This window comes from Drosophila rhopaloa, unplaced genomic scaffold (genome assembly GCF_018152115.1).
Source record: "Drosophila rhopaloa isolate 14029-0021.01 unplaced genomic scaffold, ASM1815211v1 contig_115, whole genome shotgun sequence".
Classification (NCBI taxonomy): Eukaryota; Metazoa; Arthropoda; class Insecta; order Diptera; family Drosophilidae; genus Drosophila; species Drosophila rhopaloa.
In genome coordinates this window covers 11577969-11596212 of record NW_025334990.1, presented here as the reverse complement: position 1 = coordinate 11596212, position 18244 = coordinate 11577969, and the positions used below count along the sequence as shown (strand labels likewise).

Here is an 18244-nt window from a genome sequence, read left to right as displayed (position 1 = left end):
GCAAGGTCATTAATACGTGTTAATTATTTTTAACTAAGAAAAGGATATTTGTAACAACTTTAAATAAAATTTATGCAAATCTTATTTGAATAAAACATTTGTAAAAACTTTAAATACAATTTATTCAAATCTTACTTGAATAAAACATTTAAAACAGGAAAAGCCCTGGTTAAATAGCAACATAAATTATTTTAAAATAATTAAAGGACAATTCCATAAACGTACATTCAAATTTTTAGATAGTCAAAATAAAACAAATTTAAACCTTGAGGAAAAGATCCAAATATCTCTTTTAATTATATTTTTTCACGCCGTATCTTGTTAAAAGAACTATACAACTTTACTTAAGCCTAAAAGTTAAAACCTAATTGCTGGCCGCGCTCTGTAACTTAACGTCGACCACAACTACGTGGTTCTTGGCCTCCTTGAGTCGCCACCAGCGACCCAGGCGGTGCTCCTGACCGGCGGCCACAAACAGCTGGCTGCCATCGGCATTGAATGTCAGTCCGTTAATGAATCCAGCGATGGGTATGCTCTGGATGAGTTGCATTTTGCGCGCGTTGGGATTCGTTTGCCAGAGCCGGACGCAGCCATCACAAGAGCCTATAAACACAGGGCAAATTAACTACGATTCGGAGAACAAAGCTAAGATTAATCCCCACCTGTTGCCACTAAATCCGTGTTGACCACCACAGCAATAGCTGTAATCCAGTTGGCCACGCCATTATCACCCAATCCATGCGCCAATTGGGTCGTGCATATGGGTTTCTTCTTTAGGGCGCTCCACAAACTGATGGCCCTGTAAAATACGATTGTTACCATTTGCTTAATTCTTTCAATGTTCTCCCATTTACCCATCCATTCCACCAGACACAAAGTGCTCATCGTTAATGTACTTTACGCACTCAATGCTGTCTTTGTGCCCGTTGTAGATAAGCTGCGACTCTTCTGTTATCTTCCAGATGCGCAAGGAACAATCCGAACCGCCTGCAGTGATGGCCCGCTCTCGACTGAGGGCATCTATGCTGGTAACTCCTGTTTGGTGACCGAATCTAGCGAGAAATGCATTTTTAAGGAGTATACTTAAGAGGTTTGTTTACTTTATTACTTACAAACTCTCCACATAGGCCATCTCATCCAGCGACCAAATTTTCACCGATCGATCTTTGGCTGCCGAGTACAAATCATGTGTTCCCTTGCGAAAAACCAGACCTGTCACAGTATCCCGATGGCCTTTTAAAGTCTTGACATGCTTCATCGTCTGCGGACACCAGATTTGGATATGGGGTCCACCTTCGGCCAAAGCCAGGTACTTCATATCCGAGGACAGGCAGATGGCGATGATATGGGAGCGTCTCTTTTTACCCGTCTCGGGCTCCTCGCGATGCGACAAAACATCGAATTTATCTAGCACTTTCCCCGTTTCCGTGCACCATTTGAGTAGGAACTGTGATTTCGCTCCCGCAAAGAGGAATTTCCCATCTGGACTGAGTGCCAGGGCACAGATGGGCGTATGGTGCAGCTTGTGTTTGAGGACGCGGTTCGATTCGCAGGTTTTCAGACTGCCGGCGATATTCCGGCGCAATTTGCCAACGCTGTCCAAATACTCCGTTTGCAGGCGCTGCTCTACGCTTTGTGCCAGCTCCCGATCCTCGGCCCGATCCGCCTCCTGCCTCTCGATCTCCGATAGGTACTGCTTGGCCAAGCGCAGGCGCTTATCCTGCGGAGTCTCCCCTTCGCCCTCGTCGGAGGAGAAGGCCAGGGTAATGCCTTCGCCAAGATCGCTGTTGTACTCCTCATCGTCGCTGGCTATCTCCTCGTCCTCCTCCTTGGGACGACGCTGCTTCTTTGGCACTGGTCCTGCTCCTGCGGGCGCTGATTTTCCTGCTTTTCCTCCTTTTTTGAGAGGTTTTCCTTTTGTTGTCGTTACTGCGGGGTTCTTTGGAAAGCGTTACAGGTGCTTCTCTCTACGCCGTGTTTATCACTTACCTTTCGCTTTTTCGTGCCCTTGGCACCTGGCTTGAGGAAAAAGGAAGACGACATCTCTGAAAATAGCTAGTCCTGCGGCTTTAATTCAATATTTATAATAAAAAACTTAATTTAAATGCTGGAACGGGCCCACGTGCATATAATAAAGCGTGAGGCCAATTTTAGTGCATTTTATGCAGTCAGCTGTTTTTTGATTGCCTGCTTACAAGCTGATTGCTATGAAGACTTCTTTCGCTGAGGTGGTAACCCTGAAATAGGCGCCAATTTACCACAATAATTTATGATTCAAAAACCTTTTATATTTATTTAACATTTTTAACAAAAATAATTCCATTAAAAAGTTCCTCCCCCGTCATTTAAACACTTTAATTTCAGCTTGAATATATATTTTTATTAAGCATTCAATATTTATATTTCGATTATAAATCAACTACCAACTAAAAATCATTAAAGAATGGATCAAATATTTGATGTTGAATTCATTTTTCGGTTTTTATTCTTTCAAATCGGCATAAAAAAATACGCATCATTACACATTAGTGAAGCTTGATGTTAATGGTCAAAGAATTCTGATTAGTTTTCTAGTGTTATAAAATTATCACAAATTATGTATACTCTGTTTTTATTCTGTGTGTATTTCTCTTTTTTATTAAATTTTGCCAGTTTTTGTTTTTGGTAATAAATAAAGTATACGAGTGTAAGCTCCGGATCGGTGAAATATCTGGGTACCTAAAGAGCACGATGCGCCGCTCTCCGGCGGAGAACGTCTCGCTGGCTATCTAAAACTAAGTAACGTGTAAAAGTAATCGTAGTAAAAATTAAATAGGAATATCGCTTGGTCGCTGAGCCGTGCGATTTACATGATCGAGCACAGGCCCGAAGTTTCGATGCCGTTCTGGACCTTCTTCGTCCGCTTCAGCGTGGCGCTCCGCAGCGCCGGCTTCAACTCCACGACGGGTTCCGGATCGGGCTCGACGGCAGCGGGCGGCGGAGTGGGTGATTTCCGGCTGGTCGCATCCGCCGGAAGCGTCGCAGCTGCAGATGATGTGGTGGAACTACTGCTCCGGCTGCTGGTGCCGTTGTTACTGCTGCTGCCTCCGCCGTAACTGCTGCCAATTACCGAGATCGAGCTGATTACGTTGGAGGAAGTGCTGGTCGCAATCTTCGGCACGAACGTGTTGCCGCCGCATAGCACTGGAATGGTGGAAATGGTTTGAATGGCGTTCACCTGCTGCGCGGACTCTCCGGCTCCGGATGCACCACCAGCTGCTCCTCCTGATCCACCGATGACGCTGATGGCCGAGACTTGCGAGTCCGTCGTCGAGGCGTTGGAGGCACTATTATGACTATTACTACTCGTATTCTTAGTGATATTTATCTTTATTTTATTAACTATGCTAGCCAAAGGTAACGCCGGACCCACAGCGCTTAGGTTATGGGTGGACTCCTGCTTCTCTCCGTTCAGTTCCGAATCCGTTGTGGCCGTCGCATCCGCCTGCTCCACCTCGTCCGCCTCGTTGGCGGGCAGGGAGAGCGAGGTCACCGATGCGGGCCGCTCAATGGTGGCCGGCGATGCCGACGAGCCGATGGTGTGCGTTTGAGTTTCTGCCAGGATGCCAGACGATTGAGCAACTTGATCATTTACTGGGGGCGGGGAATAACTAAAGCACTTACCGCTGCTGTGGATAGAGATCTCGTCCTCGGGCAGAGGCAACAGTGACACCACCGTTCCCACGTCCTCAAAGCCATCGTCCTCGTCCTCCTCGTACTCGTCCTTGGGCTCCTCCTTGATCTTCACGTTGAGCAGCGCCGCCTTGGTGGCCTCATCCATCTCCTTTTCCACATAGGTGTCCAGATCGGTGAACGGAATGTGTGGCTCCTGGATCTCCACATCCGACTCGTTGGCCGACTCATTTTGGGGTTGCTCACTAAGCTGCTCCTTGTCTTTCTCCGATTCCTTAGTCTCGGAGTTGGACTCTGTTTTGTCTTGGGACTCGTTGCCCATGTCTGCCCGTGTCACATTGCCCGGAACATATTCGTCCTCGTCGTCGTCGTCGACGATTTCCGTGACACTTGGCTCCTCATTAGGCAGCACGATGACATCGTCGTCATCGTCATCCAGAATAGTCTGCGATGGTTTAGCGGTACCTATTTAAAAACACATATATTACGAACTGAATGATACTAATTCATTAAATGTAAACTGACCTTCATCATCATCGTCGTCCTCCAACTTTATCAGCGTGTCCATGGCATTATCATCGGTGTTGTTCATGTCCACATCCTTGTCGGATTTAACTTCCGCCGGAGGATTTAACGAGGTCTTATAGTCCTCGTAGCACAGAGGATGGTATATCTTATCCTCCACACGGATGGCGCTTCGTAGATGCCATTCCTCGAGCTCTTCGTTGTAGAACTGCTCGAACTTCTCATGACACATGTCACAGCAGTGATCCACATCATCTGTTCCGGCGGCACACGTTGGCACGGGTGAGTCAAGCGACCTTTGCTGCGATAGCTCCTCGAGAGTCTCAATACCTCCAGGCTGGCCCTGAGCCTCCAGGAAGTTCTTTTCCCGCTCCTCCACATCTTCGATCTCCTCGTATTGCCGCCAGTCGTTGAGATCATAATACCATCGTCGCGAGGTGGCTTTCCTAGTGGAGTCTCGCTCCCTTCTGTTCTGACGGAAGTGCCAATCCAAATGCTGACTGTACTTAATGGTTTGCTCTGGCGGAAACCGCACTCCACAGCTGCTGCACTGCATGCCCAGGTAAAGAGTGGCCACCACCGCGCCCTGGCGGGTCTTGATCGTTTCTTGCTTGTGGAGATCGATGCGTTTGATGGGCTCCATAGGTGGACCAGCAGGCACTGGTGCAGGAGCAGCTGCAGTTGGGGCTTCGGTGGCAGTGGTAGGTGCTTCCTTAGCGGCTGACAAATCCGCGGCTGGCACAGCTGGCATAGCATTGCCTCCGCCAATTATTCCAGATGAAACAAGCTTCTGGAACAGATCATTGATGTTCAAGCTCTCCAGGGCAGCTGCAGCCGCTGGCATGGAAAGAGGTGCGGAAACAGACGGAGCCGCTTTTGGTTGTTCCACCACTGGCGGCGGTTTCACAATCATTGGAGGCGGTTGAGGTGGCTCTGCAGGAGCTTCAGTCTTAATATACACCATGTCCGCCACATGCGTCTTTCCAGCTGTGACACCTTTGGGCAGTGTACCAAATCTAATGAAACAGCTTCGACCGCCATTTAACGTCATTCCCTTTGGCAGGCCACCATATTCGATCTTCTGCAGCTGCCCATCCAGCAAAGCGTATTGGAAACTGTCCACAAACTGCAGCGAATGCTGCTCGGCTCCCAGCTGGAAAGTCTGCTGTCTGGCGTCTAGGAAGAGCGGCACAATATTATGGGCATCCACAATCATATTGATCTTGCCCACAACCAGATCCCGTCGCACTCGTCCAATATCCACGTTGGGCGGAGGACCCTCTGCCTTGACCACATGTAGTTTATTTCCAATGGGCAGGGAGACGGCCGGACCACCAAAGTAAATCTCGTACCAGTGATCGTCGATGTAAAGTTCGCGGGATGGGAAACCGAAGCGGATCCGATGAAGCTGGCCATCCAACTGGAACGGTTTGTAGTCGTCGTTGAAGCTCAGCGGCAGTGGTTCATTGTGATCAATAAGGATCACGCGTTGACCCTGCTGGAATCCAATCTCATGCGGTTGATCGCCATCCATGAAGATGATGGCCACCTGGTTGTAGAAGCGAATCTCTTTGGATCCTCCGTCGATCGTGATGCTGCGCACCATATCTGCCATGGGATTGTCCAGGGAGTTTATGGCCTTGGTCATCGTCACGGGCGGCACCGGTGGCAGGCCCATCATCGAGGGCGGTTGCGGTGGCGGTGGAACTCCAGACATCACCATGGGTGGCGGCTGTTGCCAAGGCATGCCACGGAATCCCTGTTGTTGCTGGACAGGCATTTGGATACCTCCTCGCTTATTGATGTTGTTATTATTATTATTATTGGCATTGCCGATTGCCCAAGCAGTTCGTTGTGCGGCCGCCGGATCCACTTGCTCGCCCCATTTGCTGGGCTTGCGGCGCTTAAGTTCCCGCTTCGATTTGTCCCTTTTGTTTGACGGTTTCTCCTGGGCAGGCGCAGGCTGATCCTCGTACCTGGGCGAACCATCACTTCGTGGCGAGCCCGAGGACTGATTCTCGTTGCCCTTCAGCTTGGGAATGCGCTTGCGTAGCACTGCATCCCTTGCTGCATTGCGCTCCGTGTCAAGTTCATCGTCTCGGCGACGGGAGTCCTTCTGTTTGCTGTTCTCATTAATGGCCACCACTTTTTGCACAAGATCCTTGTACTGCTCCTGGTTCATGCCATGATTCTCAAACATCTCCTGAGCTTGACTAAGAATTGTGCGTACCTTCTCGTCGTGCGCCTCCTGAGAATCATCGTTGTCCTTAAATTGAGACAGCTGCTTAAGGCGCTGCGAAACAGCCTGATCCTTGCCCTTATCTGAATGGGGATTTAAAGAAATAAGTTGATGAGCTGCGAACGGTTCAAAATTGTGTTTGATTGTATTGGCCAAGGTCAGAAATAATCTATGCACAATTTAAAATATTTTCTGTCATTACTTACCAGACTTTCCCTGCTTATTCTGGAGTCGAGCAGAATTTGTCAACTTGGCACGCAGTTCCTCCAACGTAGCCTTCTTTGGAGGCGAACCAGATTTCTTTGTGGGCTAAGGGTCAAAGGAAAAGTAAATAAAGTGTTAAAAAATTAAATTGGCTCCAATCCTACCTTGCTAACATCGCAGTTATCCATGGAGTCGTCTTCCACCACAATGACGGTTGTCTTAACAGCTGAAATCTCACGACGCAGGTCCACATCCTCACTGCCAAAGAGACTAAGCAAACAATTGATATGAACTATTACCTTTTAAGAGACTCCAACCAATCACTTACGCGTCCAGTTTGGTTGACTTGCTGCGCTTTTGCTGCGGCGGTTGTTCCTCGTCGTCGATCTCCGGCGGCAGTGCATCGGCGGGGCGCTTTTCGGCGGCACCTGAGGCGCCTTGCACCTGAAGCAACTTGTTGATTGACTGCTGAAGGGCGTCCGATACATTACCCTGCGAGGAGATGGACGAGGTCGAGGGACTGGGCGACGGCTGTCTGACTAGAGGTGCTGGTGGGACTGATGATAACGATGCTGAAGTAGCTGCTGAAGTCGTGGGGTTGGAATTTAGCAGTGATGCTGTTGATAGATTCGCTGTAGATTTTTCTAATTTATTAAACTGTTTCTGTATTTTGAACGACACTTTTGCGGGCAATTTGGAAGTGGACGCGGCTGGCGGGGAGGCGTTGGAGGCGCCACTAGCTAGTATTATTGTGCTGCTGATGTTGCTGCTATTTGTTTCCTTCTTGTCGATGCTCTCCGATGAGTCGAATGTCGGGGGAGGCGGCGTCTTTGGCCGCCTCAAGTCAATGTCCATACTCGATACATCTATAATTGGCGGACTTGGAGGATCTGAAGGAGGGCCTGGTTCGAGTATTTGAAATGTAGCTAAAAAATTGATTTTGCTTGTGGGCACACATTTTGTTTGTTTCTTACGGCAGAGGAGGTGGAATCAGTTAAAAGCAACAGAACAACGAAACGAGGAAGAAACTAAGCAGAAAAAGTGCTAAGCATATGAAATCGGGGAAGCTGGGTGGCAAAATCATAATTAAATCATAAAGGATACAAGGTCAACAAACACCAGGCACAACAATCGGGCTAGAGAAATTTGTGATAACTAATGCATAAATCATAAGTTAATAAATCCACGGGCTCCGTTGAGGAACCAATGCGAAATCTAGGTTAGACTATAAAAAATTAAATAAAATAGTTATTATCAAAAGGGTATAAAAGGGATAAAAGTGCCGTTCTACAAATACAAAATAATATTGATACATATACGGATACAACCAGCTGGCTCATATTTACATGAAAGCCAACTACAACGTACGCTTAAAACAAAAGTAAACTTAATCTGGTAATATAGTTTCCAAAGGTTCGGTTTATAATTTTAAATTAGCCTTGAATTTTTCACTTTGGGGTTTACACGGGTGTTAACAACAAATTAAAACTGCAGTCTTTATTTTATTTTAGTTTATCTTCATCTAATCAATCAATGTTTATCAATAGTCGATTTAAGGTACAAGAAATACTTCACAGTTCAATCATTATGGTTTAGTTTTAGTTCGCTTGTTGTTTTTAGTTGTACTTGTTGGTTTGACATTCACAAAACGTAAATCAACTTTAAATAACACCAAAGGCGGCACCTGGCTACGTTTTGCATTAATTAAAACAACTTGGAATGCAAAAGGTTTTAAAACACATTTTATTTACACTTTGGTTTAGAATTTTCAAACTTGTATGAATTCTTTAAAGCACGCTTAAGTATTTATAAAAAATATGTGATAGATAGTTAGTTTCCTTAAAACCACACAAAGTCCCCCTTCCCAATAAAATGGGCCAAAATACAACGAAGAATGCATGAAGAAATTTTTGAAAATGTTTTGATCAATAGGATAAGAGCAGTTGGCTTGTATAACTTCTCGGATTGCTGTCCAGCAGTGACTTAATTTGATTAAATCCAATTAAGTCTAATTTGATTAAATCCAATTAAGTCTAGTAGAAATAATAAAAACAATATTGATAAAAATTCCATTTTTGGGAACGCCACTTTGGTATCACAGTTTAAATTATCACAGACTTCGGTAAAAGCAGAGCAGAATTTTTCCACTTGTCAACAACACACATCTCCAAAAACCCGCCCTTCCACCTGCCTAAGCCATCGAGTGCCGCCAATCTGGTTATTAATTGCTAAATTTTCGACTAAACTGTTTGTAGGGCTAAGTTCCGAGTCAAGGTCAACTTGATTGTTGGCTAACAGGTGTAAGATTAGAATTAAAAGTTGTTTCTTACGTTTCTCTAAATCATTTGGTGCTTTAGCTGCTGCTGCTGAAGATGGGGCAACTTGAGGTAGAGATGTTGGTGCCGCTGCCTTCGATTCTGGTGACTTGCTGGGAATTCCGCTGCGCAGATCCACGTCCATGAAGACTGGGGATCGGCTGCGCGATCTCCCCGAAGATGACTTTCCTCGCGAGGAAGATGAAGAGGATTTGTGAGAAGCACTGCGCTTTGACTTGGAGGGCGAGCTACTCGGCGAGCTGCTCTTTCGTTTCGAGGATCCAGTGGGCGAGCCATTCCGCGCGTAGCGATCCGACGGCTCCTTGGATGAATGCTTGCCGGACCGCTTCACCGGGGACTGGTTGGAGCTGCCGCTGCTGTTGCCGACCTTGTGTCGCACATCAGAACCCGACGAGGATGAGGAGGCAGTGGAGCTCTTGGACTCGCTACGCTTGCGGTTCGACGAACTGCTGTGATGAGAGTTTCCATTCTTTCCTGAGCGACTGCTGCTGTTGCGCACAGGCGATTTACTGCGCGAACGACTAGATTTCTGTGAGGAGCTTGACTTGGCATCCAGGCGAGGATCAGTGCGTGTAGGAACTGCCGAATGCGAGGACTGTGACTGCATTTGACGAGCTAATCGTGGGTCTCTTTGGCGCACTGAGTTGAGCAGCGCCGGATTGACAGGATTAACTTTTGGTTTGTTGGCAAACTGCTGCAAGATAGATATAATAGATTATATTCTGTATCAGTTTTATCTTCCACTTTCTAATTTACCTGTTGAGCTACTGGCATATTGGGCATTATGGGAGCAGCATTGCCCATCGCTCCCGGAGCTCGTTGATTGCGCATCGCCAGCACGGGATCCATCATAGGCGGACGAATGCCGGTTGCAGTCGGGGCAGGCATGATCATGGGAGCCCCAGCCATCGCGTCAGTGGCTTGGTTTAGCTGACGCTCCTGCTCCTCTAAATGCTTTTTGGTCTGTTCCAGCTCAAGTTCGAGTTTGCGCTTCTTAAGCTCCAGCAGTTCGCGAGTTTTGGCCTGGAGTATCTCCTCCATGTCGCTGGGCAGTGTGGGGTTAACAGGCATTACAGGAACCATGCCCTGCACGAAGCATTTGTTAGTCTATCTGTACATTTTGAAAAACTCTAAATTTCACTTACGGTTTTGAGAAAGTCCGGGTTCACATGAATGGCCGGATTGACATGGATTTTGTTGGTTGGCTGTTTGGCGGTAATTGGCCAGTTGTTATCTAGGCGCTTCACCTTCACATCCAGGGCGTACATCTTGGAGGGTGGAAAGACCTCGTTCCAGGTCTGTCGCAGGGCATACATGCGCTCCCGCACCTTCTCCAAAACTTGTGACTGCGAGTGCTGAACCTGTGGGATCAAAATTAAAATAATTAGGCTTCATGTCTAAGTATGTGAAAGGTAATAGGGACTTACCGATTCAAAGGCGTGCAGAAATATGTTGACTATGCATTGTCCAAACAACTGGACGTAGCTGCTTTTCACATTCTTTACTATCGAATCAATTAAATATAGTATGGGCAATTTAAATTCGGGCGCCACCTGTTTGAAGTTTGGTAAAATAGGTAAGAAATAAAGAACAATAAGTGTCTACGAAACGCAGCTAGCAGAGATTCAAACTGATAGAAAGGGGCAGAGAACTAAGGGGACTGAACTGATTCAGACAGACCACACAACACCAGGGTCAGCGATCATCCATCGACGTCATTCTCCTCAGCGGGTGCTGGTTCTTGACATCTCCAAGGCAAGGTCAACGAACTCAAGCGAATGTCTAACTCACAGAGAAATATTTTGGGTCCTAGCAGAGGAAACTACGTTTGTATATCCTACGGTGTCCAAACATTCAATGAATTTTACTGGTTACATATGATAGGTTATGAAGTTAGCAGGTTTGTTCCCTTTTCCGAGCGAAATGCGAATGGAAATCCAACCATGAAAACGTGGCAAAAAAAAAATGTTTTTAATGTTAGCTACTAGTACTTAGGGCTTTAAATTTCAGTTTAGCTGCATGTTTACTTTTACCAAAACTTGTTTTTCTCTTTTGGTAATACAAAAATTGCTGCACATCAATGTTATGATTGATTGTAAGCAGTCAATGTTTTTGTATAAAATAAAAGACAACTTGGTGACAATTGTTTAAGTATTTTCTCTTTTTATTGCATTTTTCAGTTTTCTTTTTGTTTGTTTATTCTTTAGCTTTAAACTCTGGGATCCAAAGTAGAAAGAAATAAGAAACGAGGAGCAAGTTAAACTCTTACCTTTGTTGAGGATTAAAATCAGTCACGTCTTAAAACCCAAATTATTTGATAAATATTAAGATAAAAAACCTATCTTTGCAGAGAAAACCAACGAAGACTGAAAAAAGCAATTGAATTATAATATGTATGAGGTCTTTGTTGGTTTTCTCTGCAAATAAACGGCAAACGTAAAAAATAAACTGCACATTCTAATCACAATTTCGACATCGAGAATCACTGTCGACCTTCTGTTCGCTGTGTGTGTGCTGGAGTGTCTTGGATTTTAAGTAAATACGCTTTTGTTTTGTTAACCTGGCTGATGTAATATTCCACCACTTTGACGATGATTTGGGCGTAGTTGATGTTCTCCTCGGCGAGCATGGTGAGCATATTGATGAGCGGCTTGCTGTTGCAGTTGAGGTCCTGAAGGCTGGACAGGTACTCCTCGCCGATCCTCCGCTCATCGTCGCGGTAGCTCTGAAATAGCTGATCCATTCTGGACTCTACTTCTTGATCAGTAGTTAATCAATTTTTTGGTTTAAAGAAATCGCAGTTGCTAGGTTTTTTGCTGGAAATGAAAATAAAACAAGGCAATTAAGTGACTTGTCAAGCTAAAGTAACTATGCTACAATGTGGTGACACATGAAACACATGTATAAACCGTTTAGTGGCAGACACTTGTTTTCCATTACTTTTCTTTAATTAATGCACACTGCATAAACACAGCATCTATGTATGTATTTTTGTGTTATCAAAACGATAATTCAAATGTGGGAAACTAATTGCGCTCTTTAAATAATAGAATAATACTACAAGGCTGGATAAACCTCGATAGCTGTCTATATAGCCTATACCAGACGTAAACAATCACGCGCGTCCACAAACAACAAGCCACATTATACACACACACATACAGGGATGCCTTGAAAATTCAATATGGCGACCATGAGGCACATATTTTCGCATATTGTTCCCTGCTTCAGAATAAGCAATAAATTTGATGTTTTCGCTTTCTTTTTCACCTTTTGGAGACACACATTGGAACTTCTTATGTTTTTAGTGTCACTTTCCAGTTCTTTGCCCTTTTTAAACATATTTTCCCCAGACAAAGCCACGTTTATGATACCAACACATGCACACGCGTTTTTTTCACAATTATTTTAAAGTACTTTTTTTAGCCACAAGAACCATCAAAAACATACCTTTTTATGCTAATACATTTGTACAATCACTGCCAGGCACTTTAGCGAAGAAAAATTTCAGAAAAGCACTGTCAATATATAAAAACTAGCGTTTCAAAACTTTCACGTAACAACTGCGATGTATTCTTGATGAGTTACTTTACTAAGTGTGACCGTAGGGCGGAAACTAAAAAACACCTGATAAAAATAGACCCCTAACCTTATTTCAGAAGTAGGGAAACTTGGCAAAGTTGTCGGGGACTCAAACCAATCGCAGGAATTCTGATACATTTTATTAGAAAAAAGATGAGTATGTTCTTATCTTTATGGTAGACCTGTGCTGGTTATCCTGACCAGTCCCCAGGACTACAAAGCAAAGGAATCATTTAAAGATCTCTCGCCCCAAAACGCAAATATATACACAATCCGAAAAAGGGATTTTTATTTTCCTAGAGTTCCATCTGGAACCGTAAATTACATTGTATTATTATTGTATTGCTCTTTCGGGTCATTTTGCGACCTGCTGAGTTTAGGAGCCCACGATGATGTTGTTGATGGGGATATGTATCAGCTTCACGAAGAATCCGATAAAGCCCATGATGCAGAAGCCCACGGCGGTGGCGATGGCGATTTTCTGGAACTCCTTGCGGTCAGGCTTGGTGCAGCGCTTCACCAGACGAATCGAGTCCTTGGCGAAGACACGTCCAGGCTCGGCAAACTTAACAACCTTGTCCATTATGAAATAAAGATCTTTTAACTGAAAATTTCCACTTTAATGAACTGATTTGCTGCCGTGTCGTTTCTTGCAGTGTTACCAGATGACAGAATCTAAAAACATCTAAAAAGTTCGTGAATCCCAGAATACCTCCCTAATTATTTAATTTTTATTTAATTAAATATTTTCCTACATTTTTCATAAACTTTTTCGTCTTGTTACTTTTATTAATTAATTATTTTTTGCTAGCAAACTTTAATTTTCCAATTTTGTAAATTTGTTTTTATTATTTTATCTCTAAGAGACGGTCACATCAAAACACCAGCAGAATTCGCAATAAATATGTGATATCTTTTGCCAAAACAAAAATGGAGGAATCACCTTACCTGCACAGCCCCTACCAGGTGTCCATTATCGCCACCGACCTGCACCATGAGGACACCATAATCCAAGCAGCCCAGTCCCTGGACTGTCTCCACAAAACAATAAACTCGATTTTCGAGCGAATCGATGCCCGCTTGGCGAGAAATGGTTCAAAGGTTGAGGACATAAACAATCGTGTGAAGCGCGCCCAGGCGAAAATCAATGCGCTCGTTGGCTCCAAGCGGGCCATCCAGATCTTTGCACCCGCTCGCTTTCCAGCCAGCGACGTCCTGGCTCCACTGCCGGCCACCTTTCCACAGGTGGCTAAACCGCTGATGGAGGAGCAGGTGGAGCTAGAGCACCAGCCACGCCGGCGATACAGCAGCCACAGTCCCTCGGACCAGAAGCAGGAGGATGCGGATGTTTTCTTCCATGTACGTGGCGACCGGGAGCATGAGTCACCTCTGGTCGCCGAGCGGAAGATAACTAATCGCACCGCAGGCCTGGGAGCCCTTCCTTTGGCCGGAATACGTTCCGTGCCCTCGCTAATGCGATTTAATACCAATGAGTTTGCCTACGGCGAGGATCTAAATGCCTGGAAGCGTTCCTTGCCGCCGCAGAGTGCACGTCGCGTGGCCAGTCAGTCTGCGAGACCCACGGCGGATAAACTGTTGGCTCCGGCGCCCCACTCGCTGGCCCATGGAACCACAAAACTGGCTACGCCAGCCGGAGACTTGCGTTATAATCCTGCTGCCTTGGCTGCACCCGCCATCGATGTGCCGCTGGATCTGCCCGATCTTCCTGGAATAGCCAACGATCTGCAGTATGAGCCCGTGGAGGAGCAGACACCGATAGCACCTTCCCAGCAGTTTGGTGATCTGCCGGAGCTACCAGATCTGGGCCTGGAGGAGCAGGAGATCACGGTGCAAGCAATTGCGGCACAGACGCACATTCCAGGACCTGCTCGGAAGACGGGTCTCGGACAGTGTCCATCGCCGGTTACGGCGCCCCCACCGCCTCCTCCACCTCCACCGCCGCCACCACCTCCACCACCAGAGCAGGTCAAGAAAATTCCATTGCCGCCACCATTTCCCACCAAGGGAGCCGTGAAACCGCTCTCCCCATCACCTTCAACGCCTCTCAACATGCCGAAACCGCCTCCTCCCACTGAAGATCCGAGATCTGAGCTCATGGAAGCCATACGAAATGCCGGAGGAGTACACGGCGGACGACTCCGATCGCCTGCGGCCGCTCCGCTCGATGTGGTGGATAACACACGTTCCAAGGCGGGCGCCGCTGCTACGGGGGATCTGATGGCGGATCTGCACAACAAGTTGATGCTTCGTCGCAAGGGAATCTCTGGGAGCCAGAATCCTGGGGAGGCAACCGCTGGCAATCCCCTGATGCAGCAACTCTCTCGTGTGATTCCGCCGCCGGTCCAGCCGCGCAAGGGTTCTCAATCCAGTGAAGAAGCGCGCTCCGAGGAGGACGAAGACGTGTGGAACTAAAGGTTGCAGTGGAAATCGAAATCCTTATCATTTATGTAGCTTTAGCACCGGTTAAAGTGCCTTGGCTGGCTTTAAGCACTAGCTTCTCTAGCTTAAATTATACCAATCTCTAGAATGAATTCCAAATTCTGTGCCCAAGCGAGCATGCCAAATTAGTTAAAAGTCAACCAGTTGAATAAAAATAACAACTGAAAAAATGTTTAAATTGTTCACTTCAAATTAAAGGAATACCTCTGTTAAATGTCAATAACAGCACTGTTGTCTTGCTTACTTTCAGTGCTGTAAAATATCCACAGAGGAAACACATTTCGGATAAGAATTGTAGTTGAAATAACTACAAAATTTATTTAAATAATACAGTTAAAGGAGTATACTGAATTAAACACAAACTTTTGAATAAGGACTACCTGGAAACTGCAGGCGTTGCATTTAAAGGATTTCCTAGATTCTCAATTTTTCCGTATAATGACCGCTTCATCACGGGATATTAACGATCTTTTTGACGATATTGTCCTGACCGAGGAGAAAGAAGCTCGTCTGGGCTACGAGGAGGGTCTGAAAGACGGTCAGGAGCAGGGCAACGAAGAGGGCTACAAATTGGGCTACGCCCAGGGAGTTTCCCTAGGCGAGGAGCTGGGCAGGATTCTCGGCCAGGTGGTGGCCCAGCAGCAGCTGAAGCATACGGAAAAGGTGCGTCGCAGTCTGGAGCAGCTGCGCTCACTCATCGAGGAGTTTCCCCGCACCAACGATCCGCAGGCAGACATAGTAGGAGCCGTGCAGAACATCCGAACCTCCCATCGTCGTCTCCGTGCCCTATTGGGATCCAAGAAAACCACAGAGGCCACATCTCCTGTATCACCTGCTTCCGAACGCAAAGATTACAGTTTTTAGCATCATGTCCAAAGTGGGGGTGGCCCAATTACAGAAGCGCCTCGATGGTCTGCTGACATTGCTCAATCCCCATTGGGATTTTGTCAATTGCCACATGGTGAACTATTTGACGGATCAACACTGGGATGTCTTTCTGCCTGAGGCTTTGAGAAAGGAAGTCTCTTGCAAAGAGGATGTGAATCTGGCTATAGAAGGCTTATTTTGGCAAGGTGATAAAGCAGGAGGAAGATTCCCAGAATGGCTGTGTTTTTTGGAAAAGGGCCAGCAAGAACGCCTGGCGCTTCATCCGGAATTGTTGACCAGCGTGGAGGAACTGTTTGAGTGGCAGGAGAATGCCGCACAGCTAAGCATCCGGGAGTTTATGAGCGCCAAAAAATGCCATGAGGTAGGTAGACACTATGTTTAGATTAGGAAACACCAGGACTTTGTTCATTTTCCCCATTAGGTGGAGTCAACAGCTGCTCTAGTAGACCATCTCCTGAAGAACTACGGGCAAGACTGCTACATTGTGGATGCAGGCGATGGCAAGGGCTATCTCTCCTCCCGCCTGGCGCTCCAGTATGGCCACCGCGTGCTCGGCATCGATGCCAATGCGGAAAACACACAGAACGCCTTGAGTCGCAATCGAAAACTACAGGTACGCTAGGATTACAAAATAAAACTAGCTTTATTTCATTACTTTTGTAGACTTATAAGTTAGCTCCTTCTCCTCTAAAGAGGAGCACCTTGTGGCTAATCGCGCATCTCGCCTTCCTCGTCGTCGTCCTCCATGCCCTTGATGTACAGAACATTGTTGCAGCGGATGAGCACCTCGCCGAGATTGCCGGTGACGGAGCCCTCTATCACCTCCTCCGTGTTGGCCAGCTGCATGTTCATGTACCCGTCGACGGACACCAGGAACCCCTTGTACTCCTGGCCCCACTTGAGTTTCACCAGCACCGGTTTTCCCGTCAGGCCGTTCAGGAAGGGCTTGGGGTTGATGGGCATGCCAGCCGACATGATGTTTGTTTGATTTTTCCGCGGTTTTTAAAGAAAAATAAAACAAGCGTGCCGAAAATCGCCGGGTTTTCGCGTTTTCTATGACAGTGTGACCGCAGCAAGACTGTAAAAATATAACTTGGCATAAAAACAACTTTCAGAGAGGAGTGTTGGAAAACAATACATAGACCGCATTATTCAATTTAAAAATTTGTATTCAATATTTAATTTCAGCGCGCTTGGAACGGACTCACAGAACGGGCGGAGCTGCAGAGCCAAGGAATCACCCCTAAGAGGCGGGGCAAAAAGTCACCCACTAGGGATACCACAAAGAGTGCGCCTGCTTTGGAAAACTACAAAACAACGGCCAGATTTATAACCACCGAACTCAACTTTGGCGCCTTGCTGGCGGATCATTTTTATCAGCTCCCACAATCAGACAATCCCAATATTTGCCTCACTGGATTGCACACCTGTGGCAATTTAGCCGCCACCTGCTTGCAGGTTTTCCATGCCCAGAAAGACTGCCGGTTGCTGTGTAACATTGGCTGTTGCTATCACTTGCTAAAGGAGCAATACTCGCAGCAAGAATTCTTTGGGAACAAGGCCCTGATGGACATGCAAACGGACCACGGGTTTCCACTAAGTCAGTATCTTCAGGAGCGACAAGTTCGAATGGGTCGCAATGCCCGAATGCTGGCGGCACAGTCAATCGAGCGCACACTGGATGCCAAGGAGCTGCCTAATGTATCGCTCTACTATCGTGCTCTTTTAGAGATACTGGTTTGCCGTCATGCTCCGCAATTGAAGAACGAATTGCAGGTGGGCAGGTTGCGCAAATTTGAGAGCTTCCATGAATACATTCAAAAATGTGCCACAAAATTGGATGCTCCTTGGTTGGCAGCCATCAAAGAGGACGAACTCCAATCCCTTCTGCAAGAATACGCTTTGGACAAGTATTATTTGGATTTATTCTATCTGCTACGTATGTCCTTTGCTCCGGTGCTGGAGAGTTTGATACTTCTTGATCGCCTGCTCTATCTGAAGGAACTGGGCTATGAACGCAGCTATCTTATAGATTTGTTCGATCCCGTCATATCGCCCAGGCATTTTGCAATTGTTTCTATTAAGCCGTTGACGTAACGATTTTGACTTTGCATAATGCCTCAAAGTTTGACAGGCGAAGCCGGTTCTGCGTAATCGTTAATTAATGATAAGCATGCAATACCTTTTGAGCAGTTTAAATACTAGATACAGATGTAAATCCTAAGTAAAACGCAAATGTAAATCTACAAATGTAAAAACAAAACATAAATATAAATGACGTTTTCTAAAAATAGATTCATTATTTTCAGTAATTTTTTTAAAAACCCAATATGCCTTT

At 46.1% G+C, this 18244-nt stretch overlaps 7 protein-coding genes across 13 annotated transcripts; 3 read left to right on the top strand and 4 right to left on the bottom strand.

Annotated features, from left to right (window-relative positions):
• Window positions 1–266: 266 nt before the first annotated feature.
• On the bottom strand, window positions 267–2164 carry LOC108041622 (U3 small nucleolar RNA-interacting protein 2). The gene is made up of 5 exons (XM_017119587.1): window positions 1990–2164; window positions 1113–1939; window positions 855–1052; window positions 663–799; window positions 267–603 (listed from the first exon to the last, which is right to left on the bottom strand). Exons 1-5 carry the CDS (start codon window positions 2041–2043, stop codon window positions 365–367), a joined length of 1455 nt encoding a protein of 484 aa, XP_016975076.1. The 5' UTR covers window positions 2044–2164; the 3' UTR covers window positions 267–364.
• Window positions 2165–2460: 296 nt separating this feature from the next.
• Window positions 2461–12563, bottom strand: LOC108041595. Of its 7 annotated transcripts, none has more exons than XM_017119538.2 (12): window positions 12427–12563; window positions 11537–11792; window positions 10404–10529; window positions 10122–10337; window positions 9733–10062; window positions 8971–9670; window positions 6969–7566; window positions 6805–6910; window positions 6643–6745; window positions 4198–6519; window positions 3664–4137; window positions 2461–3594 (listed from the first exon to the last, which is right to left on the bottom strand). In XM_017119538.2, exons 2-12 carry the CDS (start codon window positions 11717–11719, stop codon window positions 2846–2848), a joined length of 5907 nt encoding a protein of 1968 aa, XP_016975027.1. In that variant the 5' UTR covers window positions 11720–11792; window positions 12427–12563; the 3' UTR covers window positions 2461–2845. The 7 variants fall into 7 exon arrangements, with proteins under 7 accessions (XP_016975027.1, XP_016975031.1, XP_016975032.1 ...); XM_017119542.2 differs by having other exon boundaries at window positions 6969–7542; XM_017119543.2 differs by having other exon boundaries at window positions 6969–7272.
• A 260-nt stretch (window positions 12564–12823) lies between these two features.
• LOC108041588 (protein transport protein Sec61 gamma-2 subunit) lies at window positions 12824–13239 on the bottom strand. The gene has a single exon (XM_017119532.1). It carries the CDS (start codon window positions 13139–13141, stop codon window positions 12935–12937), a length of 207 nt encoding a protein of 68 aa, XP_016975021.1. The 5' UTR covers window positions 13142–13239; the 3' UTR covers window positions 12824–12934.
• Window positions 13240–13433: 194 nt separating this feature from the next.
• On the top strand, window positions 13434–15207 carry LOC108041608 (WASH complex subunit 1). Its single transcript, XM_017119574.2, has one exon. The coding sequence runs from the start codon at window positions 13489–13491 to the stop codon at window positions 14989–14991; it is 1503 nt and encodes a 500-aa protein (XP_016975063.1). The 5' UTR covers window positions 13434–13488; the 3' UTR covers window positions 14992–15207.
• A 73-nt stretch (window positions 15208–15280) lies between these two features.
• On the top strand, window positions 15281–15882 carry LOC108041611 (protein LTO1 homolog). The gene has a single exon (XM_017119576.2). It carries the CDS (start codon window positions 15457–15459, stop codon window positions 15880–15882), a length of 426 nt encoding a protein of 141 aa, XP_016975065.1. The 5' UTR covers window positions 15281–15456.
• Window positions 15883–15886: 4 nt separating this feature from the next.
• Window positions 15887–18197, top strand: LOC108041609 (methyltransferase-like protein 25). The gene is made up of 3 exons (XM_017119575.2): window positions 15887–16267; window positions 16328–16519; window positions 17095–18197. Exons 1-3 carry the CDS (start codon window positions 15887–15889, stop codon window positions 18001–18003), a joined length of 1482 nt encoding a protein of 493 aa, XP_016975064.1. The 3' UTR covers window positions 18004–18197.
• Window positions 16526–17188, bottom strand: LOC108041612 (small nuclear ribonucleoprotein F). The gene has a single exon (XM_017119577.2). It carries the CDS (start codon window positions 16879–16881, stop codon window positions 16615–16617), a length of 267 nt encoding a protein of 88 aa, XP_016975066.1. The 5' UTR covers window positions 16882–17188; the 3' UTR covers window positions 16526–16614.
• Window positions 18198–18244: the final 47 nt, after the last annotated feature.